General features: G+C 33.9%; 1 protein-coding gene across 2 annotated transcripts in view; it reads left to right on the forward strand.

The window, feature by feature from the left end:
• The window catches only part of SCFD1 (sec1 family domain containing 1), a 100,148-nt gene that overhangs the window by 71,140 nt on the left and 16,853 nt on the right, over nucleotides 1-12,155 (forward strand). Inside the window, exons 18-21 of one of the 2 annotated variants that reach the window (XR_011428349.1) lie at nucleotides 67-129; nucleotides 1,864-1,939; nucleotides 8,884-8,937; nucleotides 9,962-11,295. Coding sequence is in view for 1 of the 2 variants with exons in the window: in XM_003363690.5 (XP_003363738.2) it covers nucleotides 67-129; nucleotides 1,864-1,939; nucleotides 8,884-8,937; nucleotides 11,243-11,295 (246 nt within the window). In the remaining variant the exon portion in view is untranslated. The remainder of the gene's footprint in view (nucleotides 1-66; nucleotides 130-1,863; nucleotides 1,940-8,883; nucleotides 8,938-9,961; nucleotides 11,296-12,155) is intronic. The other variant, XM_003363690.5, reaches the window with a different exon arrangement.

A 12,155-nucleotide genomic window follows, 5' to 3' on the forward strand; every position in this document is an offset into this window, starting at 1 on the left:
GATACTGAATGTTAGTTCTAATAATCAGCTTTTAAATATAACTTTCTTATTTATTTTATTTTATAGGGCTTTTGCTAAGATGGCCTCAGCTCCTGCCAGCTATGGCAATACTACCACTAAATCAATGGGGTAAATATTTTTAATAATTCTGATTGAATAAGTCTGGTACTCTAGACCATGTTTCATGCCTTAAGAACAAATGTGTGACACTTTGCGGAATGTTTTCACTGTAATAAATGTCAACATGCCTTTGGCTTCCTTAGTTTAAATTCTCATTTTAAAATGTAAGTTAGTATATTTTACATGGTGTGGTTTTGTATACTTCCTCATTCTTAAAGCATTGTTTTTCATTTTCGGAAGATACATGAAAGTTAAAGCTATTTTTATATCAATGTTGATGACTAATATAGACTTGAAGCTAGATGCTCAAGACGTAGCTTCAGGACAGACCTAGGTGTACTGCTAACTGATAGGGAGGAATTCCCCAGGGCTAGGTATGACTTCTGACTCCAGAGAATCCTAGAGTGTGATTTTCAAAGGAACTGAACAAGATAATTCTAACTACTCTTTTCCATACCATACTAGTTTCAAAATTCTAGCTTATTTTTTAGAGCTTAGAACAAAAGCATGAAGCCCAGGGGAAAACAGGTTTATCCTAGCCCCACCCCAAGCTGCTAGTTTTACTGAAACAATCTCCAAAAAACAAAAACATTTGGGCCTAAGGCAGGACCTTGTAAGTGCCTGGCAAGATGAATCCAGATGGCCCCACCTTCAGACAGTGCTGTGCAGGTTAGCCCGCTCCCTCAGAGTTACCTGGGGCCAGGGAATTGCCTCAGAACTATCCATTCCAACAGAGATTACTTTCTCTTGTTTCTGTTAAAGAAAGGATTCCCGTCTTGTCCATCTCTTCATTTCAGAGGGGAGTGAGGACAGGATAGGGAAAAGGAAAATATTTTTGGAAAATTACTCTCATGTATTTAATAAAATAGACTCTCCAGTTTCATGTCTTAAAATATTGAATATTAAAAGTGTGTTAGATTTCTTATGGATTTTGTAGTTGAGGATTTTAATAAAACATGTTGTAAGAAAATCTTGGAGGATTTGAAGGCTGTGCCTAGTCTTCTGATAGCACAATGCAGGACTGCCATTCTGTCGCACATAGCATCCTTTGATTCCATGTGAGAGCCTATGTGAACCACAAATATAAACCCATTATGGCAAGTCATTTCTTGGTGTTATATTTGTTGTTAAAAATTCAGACAATAAACATTCTTCAGAGGTGAGGTAGAATTCACTAGGTGTGTTGTACTTCACATTTTTGTGTGATACGTTTTATGTACGGTGAGGAGAGAGTACACAGTGCAGCACTGGAACTGGCTGCTGTGCTGTGGAGAACATAGGAACTTTTGGCCTACTCATCATACTTATGGGCTTATACATTTTCAATATGTTAGTATATTTTGAACTCCTCAAGCAAATTATCTAAATTACTATCTTTAATTTTATTGTTTTAGCATTAAGGCAATCAGAAAAGCAAGGAATTCTCTTCAAATTATAATTTGCCTAAAAACTATAGCTAAGGCTAATTAATTAAAATGTTTATTTTGAGAGCAGCTCTTTATTTTTACATTTTATTAATAATTATTGACTAGCCAGAATATTTTATTACTCTTTTATTTTTAAATAAAATTGCAGCTGTGATCTCCATGGAAGCAGAAATTCTCAAGTCACTTGTGTTTAATGAAAACACAGGTGTTAGGCATAGTTAGCATCAGCATGTGGTGTGTAATCAGACAAACAGTTTATCTGTAACAATAGGAGAGAGACTTTATACTTAGTGTGATCCTTTTCTTTCACCCCTAGTCTTTTATCACGAGTCATGAATACAGGATCACAATTTGTGATGGAAGGAGTGAAGAACCTGGTATTGAAACAGCAAGTAAGTACGCTTGTTAGAAAACATGCCAGTAACTTTGGAACATAAATGTTGACAGATTGATTCCTCAGCTAGAGCAACTTCTAGATGTATTCAAGTTATAAATATGAGGAATAAAATCAAGGGGTCCTTTACTGGTATATTTAAGGATATGAGAGTATTTTTACATGTATAGTTCAGAGCTCTGTAATTTTATGCTTTTTTTTAATTTGCATATTGGACTTTATTGAAATTTTGATTTTCCTTTAACTTCTTTACAGGTTTGTGAAAGTACATTAATTGAAGAAAATGAATTTAACCTGTTTAAAATAATGAACTGTTATATAAATGCATATCATTTGTTTTAACGTATATTGGGGATATTAATAAGCTAACAATATTAATAGTCTAAAAGCCTGTGTAAAGTAGAATAAATAAAATATTTTAAGTAGGATTTATATTTTGGGGTAATGAAACTGTAGCTTGATTTCACACTTCATTGTGGAATAATGAGTCTTAGTTTTACACATAGAACATTTTTTAATGATTGTTGTTTTTCTGTGTTCTAGTATATAGATAGCTTGCTTCAGAGAGTCATCATTAATTGATTTGGTTTCTTTTCAAACAAGATTTGTTTATTTCTTTTTGTTATGGAAATTTTCAAATATACATTAGTGTATCAAACTCTCCTGAACCGTTCACCAACTTCAGTACTCAACCACCTGCCCTTCTTGTTTCATCTTCCCCACTTATATCTTTTATTTTATTTATTTTTACTGGGATATTTTAAGGCAAATATGAAACATAGTATTTCACACATAAATGCTTCAATTTGTAATGAGAAGGATTTAAAGGCCAAATTAAGACGAGATGGAGTTAATTATCAGTCATTTAGATCTGAATATTAAATGTTTACTTGTTTGCAGAAAAAAACTAGATCTTGTCTTTCTCTGAACTACCCCACACTCTTCACCTTTCTTATAATGTTTACCTGTGATATTTTGTGTTGACATTCTTTATGTTTTACTTCTTGATGGTAAGTTCCTTGAGAACAAGAAATTTTTCCCCTATCTTTGAATTTTCCATAGCACTTTGCATAAAGTAGGTATTCAATTCTTTATTTGAATAAGTGAGTAACATTTTATTATAAAAACCATGAAGTGTTAATAAAGAACAGTGAAAAATTTTAATTTGCTTTATTTAATTAAAAGGCTGATTACTTCCTAACTTTCCTGCAGATCATTCCAGATTGCATTATTTCTTAAGGGCTTGGGAACACTTTTTAGCTTCATCATTCCTCTTAAGAATTATTTTCAATCCTTCTCAATCTACCTTTGAGAATCTACCTTCTTAACATGTCACTGTTAGAAGGAAATCCCAATAGTAAGATTTCCTAAACAAAGTATTCCTTATCACAAATAACTGATAGTGTTGAGAAATTAGAGACTTTAATCTTTGGAATAATTATATTTACTTTTTGAACTTAGTGCTACCTTAGAGTCACATAATATGTGTCCCCTAATAATGCCTATAAGTGTCTAAACTGATGGACTTCAATATTTTATTGTGCTCACTCAAAAGTTTATTTTATTTAAAGTTCATAAAATATAAAAACAAATTATCTTCTGTGACCTCAAATCCTTTTCTTTTCCTTAACATTGCAAATAACATACTGATTTGATATAGGTAGTTTCTGACTTGGGGTAAAAGTTGAAATGATTGGTGGTTACCTCTCTCTATATGACATTTCTGACACCACTGCTGGAAAAAGCCATGCCTTTTTTTTTTTTTTTTTTTTTTGAGGACGATTAGCCCTGAGCTAACATCTGCTGCCAATCCTCCTCTTTTTGCTGAGGAAGACTGGCCCTGAGCTAACATCCATGCCCATATTCCTCCACTTTATATGTGGGACGCCTACCACAGTATGGCATGCCAAGCAGTGCCATGTCCGCACCCAGAATGTGAACCGGCAAACCTCAGACTGCCGAAGCGGGACGTGCGCATTTAACCGCTGCGCCACTGGGCCGGCCCTGCCGTGCCTTTTTTTTTTAAAGTGGATGTTAATTAGACTTTAGGTTCAGAATTAGAGGAAACATTTATTGATTTGGGGAAGAGTGGTTCATTTTATATTGTAAAGTAAAAATAAAAGTCACATTACAAAACAGGAATTCCAATATGATCTTTCTTTGTTATTAAAAAAAAGAAAATATAGAGCATACTGAAGGATATACACCTAGGCTTTAAATGTTAGTTTTTTCTGGGTGAGTTTTCATCTCTGATTACTTCCAAATGATAAACTACTTGAATTGAATTATGGAATCAAAAGGGTGAACATTTCTAATTGTTCTTAATAAATATTACTGAACTGCCCTCCAGAAAAGTTGTACCAATATGCAGCAATTTATAGTGCCTGTTTCTCTACATCCTTCCTGGACATGTGTGTGTAATCTTTGTCAGTTTAATACTTCAAAAAGAATCTCTAGTTTTAGAAATGTTTGAACTCATAGAAGTCCATCTTACAAGTTACATTGTCCTAATGTTCTAAATTTAGAGGGACTGCTGTGGAAGATCTGGGGCAGGCTGGGAGCTGAGAGCAGAGCAGAGACTACCAGAGATGACTTGTTTCACACTTAGAAAACTCTGAGTAATTTTATGCGTCTTAAATCTTTAAATATTGTTTTGGATTTTTTTATCTGAATAAACATTTTACACTATAAATAAATTAGGAAAAACAGGATGTCTTGTCCAGTTTTCTATGTCACTTATAAGAACTTTTTATACTTTGTTTCTTGGGCAGCATAAGTTTTACACATCCCAGGTATCAGCTGTCACACAAAACCATTTGAATGATATTCACGGATTTGGAATATATTTGTGTGAGGGTAACTGTCCAAGCATGTGATGATGAAAGATGTGGTACAAGGCTGCATAATTTAAGTCTTCTATTTCAGTTCCTTTGGCTTATTTGCTAAAATAATCCCTCTTAAAAATGAATTAACAGCAAATAAATTGTAAGCAGTGGAAGTCAACAGATTAAAAAAGACTTAAAAGATATACCTAACTGTGATGTATGGCCCTTATTAAGATTATGATTTGAACAAGAAAACTGTAAAAAATAAATTTATAGAACTTAAAATTTTTGATATTGGCTGGATATTGAGCTGTATTAAGAAATTATTGTTAATAATTTTAGGTGTGGTAATAGTGTTAAATTTTTTTGTTAAGACTTCTTAAATTTTAGAGATATATACTGAAATATTTATTGCTAAAATGATTTAATATTGGGGACTTATTTTAAAACAACCTAGGGGAGTGGGGAGTAGGTGAGAGAATAGACAAAATAAGAATTTGCCGTGAGTTGATAATTGAAGCTGAGTGATGGAACATTGGATGTGTTTTATTGGGTCCATGTAATCCTGTTTCTTGATTTTTTGCCATTAATATGCTATGATTTTGGAAAAAATACCACTTTAGGTATGTTATCATTTCCTCATCGATATGGATTTTGGATTCACTCTGTTGATCCCTTTCTGATTTATAATTTTAAATTTTTAGAAATAGATGATCCATCTTATTCCCCCTCCTCCTGTCTGCTTTACTGACAACTTTCTACCACTTCTATCCTTGATGCATCCCTCATTCCCAGTGTGTTTCCAGTATCTGCAAATTCCGTCTTATTCTTTACTTGGCTAATTCTGTCTTTAAGATAAGCATTCTCTTCAAGGAGGTCCACATACTTCTTTTCATTCTCCAAGGCTTTGATAATCAGGACAGCAGCAACTCTTGTCCTAGCCTCACAGCTGACTCCAGCCTCAGAGTCTCACCCCAAGCCCAAGGCTGCAGGGGGGGAGTTGGAAATAGTCACCACAGACCAGATGGCGATATAGGGCAACAAGTGGCCAATTATAGGAGAACTAGAGGGGAAAATTTTTTTAACTGTTTTGGGTATAGGGCTGTATTACTTTTCTTGGACTGTTTTTCTAATTTCTGTCCATATTTTTTCAATTTTGTTTTTAAGCAATTACACCATCAGACATACACAGAGATTTCAAAAACACTGTTTTTATTTAAACTTTTCTAGTGATTAAAATTGTAAAATATGACTATGGTTTTATATAAAACCAGTTAGGGTTTTTAGAAATTGATTTCTCACTGTATTTTTTTCTCCAGGTAAAATTCTAGTTCATACAGTTGAAATTTGAAGATCTTGGAAACAGTGGTCCTTAATTTAGGATATTGATGTGTGTGGGGCTCTGTCTTTCAATCTCTATCATTGAGGCTTTCTGCTAATAAAAATTTAGTTACTAATCTATACAGTAATGTTTTTCATTTTATTTCTAAAACAGCAGTTTCCAAAAGCAGTGAAAAATATGCTTGGGAATTTTTTAAAGGATTAATGGGTTTTCCATTTGATTAAATTTCATTTATACCCCTTTTATTGAGGTACACAAATTTTTTGTGTTACTAAAGATATGTAAAGTAACAGACTATTTGTTGAGCGAAGAAAATTGTATGGTTTTCTCTGTTGGCTGCCACAGTTCAGCTTTTTCATTCAGTAAAAGTGATTAATCATGTATATAAATTATTAATATAAAACTGATTTTTATAAATTATTAACTCAAGGGGCCAGCCCCATGGCCAAGTGGTTAAGGTTATGTGTGCTCTGCTTCAGCAGCCCAGGGTCACGGGTTCAGATCCTGGGTGCAGACCTACTTCATTCATTGGCCATGCTGTGGAAGCATCCCACATAGAAAGTAGAGGAAGACTGGCACAGATGTTAGCTCAGGGCTAATCTCCCTCACCAAAAAAAAAAAATTTAAAAATATATAAAAGTGATTAACTGAATTTAAGCCTTCATTTAGACAAACAATGGAGCCTAGGTAGAGAATTAGTTGGTGACAGAGAGATCTCAGATTGTTTCCTGAAGTACTCTTCCTTATGCCTTTAAAGACATTGTGTATTTCCTTTATCATTCTCGACACTGGACGTTTTCCTTAATCTGCGACAGTGTGTGAACATCTTACAGTGCAGCAGTGGTAGATGCTTCTTCTGGTGTTACCTGGTTGTAAAGACCAGATAAAAACGAAGAGTGGTCTCTGGGCTCTTAAACTTTTGAGCTATTCTCCTAGAAAGAAATTTTTCTTTTGTTATTTAATGACCTATTTACTGGCAGGCTTGTTTTCAGATAGCAGATATTCAGATATAGCAGAGCTATAAAATCTAAAATTTAATTGTACCTTTTAGTAAAATCTCATTTTTATACTAAATGAAGATTTATCATAAGATATTGATTCAAATTTCCAATTATTTTCACAAATATAATAAAAGTAATATGACACTTAGGGCTTTACCATTATATAAAATCTTTTCTGAATTTTTCTCCATTGCACAGATCTAATAGTACAATTTAGGGAGCTAAACAGAGAGTTAAATAAATGTAAATAGAGAAATGAGTATAATTATAGTAAAACCTTGCAATTTATAATGTTCCTTTGCTCCAGAATTTTTAAATTATTTCTTCCTCTTATGTGCAAAGTACTTCATCATCTTTTGTTAGTGTTATTTGGAACAAATATACAAGTGTAGTTTTTTCTTTTGGATAAAGCATTTTTATACATTTAAATCTTCACCGAATTATTCTTTAGAGAAAGTTATGGTTTAGACTTATTCTTACATGAACAAACTCAATTTTATTTGAAGTAAAACTTTAAAGGTAAAATATAAGCTACCTTATTTTTTTTTAATTCTAAGGAGTGGAATTCAGGAAGTCCATTCAGTCAGCTGGGGCACTTGGTGCTGTGTTTATATTAAGAAGTTCTTGGCCAACAAAAGTATCAGAGAATAATGAAATAGCTTTAATTTACTTGCCTAAGATCATTTTAAAGAGTTTTTACTTGTCAATCTAGAGAAAGAAAAAAGAAATGTATATTTTCTGTTTGAGCAAAGCAGCATTTTCCTTAGTGATAGTCCATTTTAGTAAAAATAAAATGTTTTATGACCTAAGGAAAGTAAAACTCCTTGTAAAATAGTAATATGTTATTTACAGTTATTTGAATAGTCAGATTTAATGTTGCCTTTGTTGTATGAAGTCTCTAAGATACAAAAACTATTCTTTGCAGGACATCCTGCACAGTTCACAAAGGAAATAATCAGTTCAAAGTGGGCAGAATACCATCCAGCAGGACTTCACTTTGAATAGGCATAATAGTCACTTGGTAAATTTTCTGTACTCCGTATGTTATATTCAAAATAATGATAAAAATGGTCAGATTGAAATGTAACAATAGTATTTCTTATCCCAAGGCATGTAAGCCTGTCAAGAGGCAATCTTCTGCCAACATCAGTATTATACATTTCATGTTCAAAGTGTCATTTGTTCTGTAAAAAGACAATGCAGTATGTCATAGAAAATTTGTAATTTACCCCAAGCAAAGTAAAAATGGTCAATAAAGTTGTGTGTATATCCATTTCCCCATTTTTCAAAGAGCACAAGTATCTTTTCTGCTAGAAGAATATACAGTAGAAATGAAAGAACTCCGTTAGGTCATTTAATCTCATACATTTTCGCAAACTTTACTCTGTTTAGAGTAACTCTTACAGTCTGCAAAAAGGAAATGAAAACAAAATAACAGTGGGGTTCTTATTTGATCAAAGCAAAACTTTGCAGTTACTAGTATTAAAAAGCAAATATCCACCAAAGTAAAAAGCCCAAACATGTATTTGTACTAAAACCTGGAAACACCTACAGATCAAAAGGAGCTTTTGATTTAGAATTCTATTCTTCCTATGGAAACCAGGGCCCAGGCTGTGTGCACCCATGGCGCCGTTCACAGTGCTTAACCTTAGAGTGCGCTTAATTGAGAGGCGAGCATCCTTCACTGCACAGTGATTAGGTGGTCTTGTTACTAAAGAAGAATTCTGGCTTGTGATTCTTCTAATATTTAACAAAATACTAATCTCTTCCACAGAATCTACCTGTTACTCGTATTTTAGACAATCTCATGGAGATGAAGTCAAATCCTGTGAGTATCAGATGACATTGTAATTGTAAATTCTTGAACGTCTCAAACTTACTATAGGAAAGGTGATAAAATCTGGATTTCTTGTGGGCTTAATCACAGCAGACTACGTGAGAGAAAGAAAAAAGTCCATGCTCTCAAAGAACCTTTTTTAGCCATTACCACAGATAATGGCAATTGATTTTCTTAGCAGCTACAACCATTCTAGCCAGCTCTCGTCCAAATTAAATGTAGATTATATCTTGTATGTGTAATGAAATGTGAAATATATCCTAAGGAGCAAGTCTCTGTAGGTGGAAAAGAACGAGTGCACATCAGTTGGTGTGCTGTACAGAGTACCAGACCAATTTAATTTTATGAAAATTAAATTAGGAGAGGAGTGCATAGTGAAATTTTCAAGTGCATGTGTTCAGATGGCTCTAAATTCTTTTGGGCTGAAAAAGTAATTTGAGAGAGAGAAATTGTTGGATGAATGGACAAGTGGGTAAATATTGTTAGCATTTACTTAAGGAATGGGTTTCCAAGCTATCTGTTTACAATTCAAGAAAGGAATAAAATCATCACAATCTGTTTCATAAAAAAGCCCATCCTATTCCTGTGGCAACTGGAGGGTGGTTATCATCACCAGAGTCTGAAATCAAGAAAGGCAGCATGATCCTACCCACATCAAAACCGTAGTTTGGGTTGATCTGGATCACTATAGACTTGGCATCAAGGTTTAGGATACAGGCTAAGAAAGAGAATGAGAACAGAACCTTCAGATTAATGTGTTATTTTTGTAATTATTAAAACATGATTACAACAACATTAAAGGAAATTAACAAAAACAAGTTTTAAAATCTGCCCATGTGAAAACAAAGATACAGAGTAATAAAACAGCCCCAAAAGGGGCAACTACAATTACGAGAGGAACGAGAGAATTGTCTGTAATGATAAGCTGAAAACGATTGGATTCTTCCGTTCGGGAATCGATAGACAGAAAGTGGTTTACAATGTAGTAATAGTGGACTTTGTTACTGTGTTCTAGAGTATGTGAAGAAGGAGCTCTTCCTGAAAAGCCTGAGAGAAGTACACATTTATGACTAATTATCTTAGAGAATACTATTTCATAATAGGGAGTAAATTTCTAGAAGATATTATCCCAAACAATAATAAAGATTAACAATAGAAATAAATGCAAAATTTTAGACAGATGCCAAATCCCCAAGGGGTTAAGGAAGTTTAGAATATTTTGTTACTGTCCCTAATCTTGAAGTTGAGATGATGAATAATGATAATTGCTAACACTTTTTACATACTTCTTATGTGCCAGGAAACATTCAAAACATTTTTCACATATTATCTCATGTAATCCTCGTTAGACCCTTCTAAGAAAAATACTAATTTGAGGAAATTGTGGCACAGTGAGGTTGCTCAACTTGCCCAAGGACACGCAGCTAATAAATGACAGAACTGGGCAAGCCACAGTTTTCACCACTGTGCTGTATTGATTAGGGCAAGACCCATGCCCTTCATGGAACACAGAAGGTTAGAGTTTAAGGAAACATTAGAAGTAATTTTAATAATGGAGGAGAGGAAACCAAGAGATGTTAAGTGACTTTTCCCAAGTCACACTATTTTTAGTAGCAGAATTGGAACCAAAATCTGCTACTCCTGTGTTCTTGCCTACTGCTCAATCCAACATATACATGCCTTCCACAGCATCCTGTCAGTCACAGACACGCTATATACAGTTTATGCACAGTGGTATCTAAAATTGCTTTGTAATTCAAAATTCTGAAGTATATATAACTCCAAAGGTTTCAAATAAGAGAGATTGTGAACCTGTATTAGTTATTCTGTATATTCAATAAAATCATGGACATATAAGGATAATATAATGAAATTCTAAAAACAAAAATATATAGGTACATTACTTTATAAAACAGATTTATTTTTGAGAAGCAGTATAGTAATTAAAGCTTGGGTATTGAAACTAGACTACCTGGGTTTAAATCCTGGAGTTCTCATACTTACTTGTCATGTGACTTTAGGAAAGTTAGATAACCTCTCTGTACCCCAACTTGCCCATCTGAAAAATAGGGATAACAATAACAGCCACCTCATAAATGTTATAGGGATTAAATGAGTAATTTCATCTAAAGCACTTAGAATAATGTTTAATATGTAGTAAGTGCTCAGTAAACGGTGGTGGTGGTTACACCTTCTACCAAATTAATAGAGTCATTGAAATAAAATACTCTAAGCCAAACTGTGACTTTCTAAAGAGAAATTCCATAGTCATGGCAAAGTTCTATTTTTTTAATAGGAAACTGATGACTATAGATATTTTGATCCAAAAATGCTGCGGGGCAATGACAGGTAAGCAGCTCTTGTCTTATATAATTTGTTGTAGATTTCCCCACTCCCGCCAAGAGTGGAAATAATTTAGTTGCTTTTTTGTTATAAATCAATAATTGCTTATTAATAAAAATTGCAACTATGTAGAAAACTGGTAAGTAAACAGTATGTGTAATCTCATTACACTGGTAATTGTACTTAACACTGGTAGTTGAGACAGGGGAGGGGAATTTGGATAAGGTGTATGTTTTTATTTATTTATTTTTTTAAGATTTTATTTTTTCTTTTTCTCCCCAAAGTCCCTGGTACATAGTTGTGTTTTTTTAGTTGTGGGTCCTTCTAGTTGTGGCATGTGGGATGCTGCCTCAGCATGGCTTGATGAGTGGTGCCATGTCCGCGCCCAGGATCTGAACCAGCAAAACCCTGGGGCCGCCAAAGCGGAGTGCAGGAACTTAACCACTTGGCCACGGCGCCGGCCCCAGGTGTATGTTTTTAAATGAATATTCTTATTGGATCAAATGAAAAGATGGGAGCTTTATGTTGGCTACCAGTTGCTTTGTTGGTTTTGTTTTCTGTTTAACTGGTCCCTAAAATCCAAGCCCCTGGGAACCGTTGCTATAAATACTCCTTTACGGCAGTGAAACATTCTACAGATAATTTCTATATTTGATGACAAACATCGTGTGGTAATATGTTTATTTACTTTATTATGGATATTATTTTTCAAGATTTAATTCATAGTGTATGAAAAATAGCCTACAAGATACAGAGAAAGAATAGGCAGAACTGGGAGGGAGAAAGCCTTCTTGGAATGATGGTGTGTAGCATCAAAACGTGGGTGAAGCTGGTTTCTTCCCTAGACCTTATGTTTGGGATCTTCA

The sequence above is a fragment of the Equus caballus genome, chromosome 1, assembly GCF_041296265.1.
Source record: "Equus caballus isolate H_3958 breed thoroughbred chromosome 1, TB-T2T, whole genome shotgun sequence".
Taxonomy (NCBI): domain Eukaryota; kingdom Metazoa; phylum Chordata; class Mammalia; order Perissodactyla; family Equidae; genus Equus; species Equus caballus.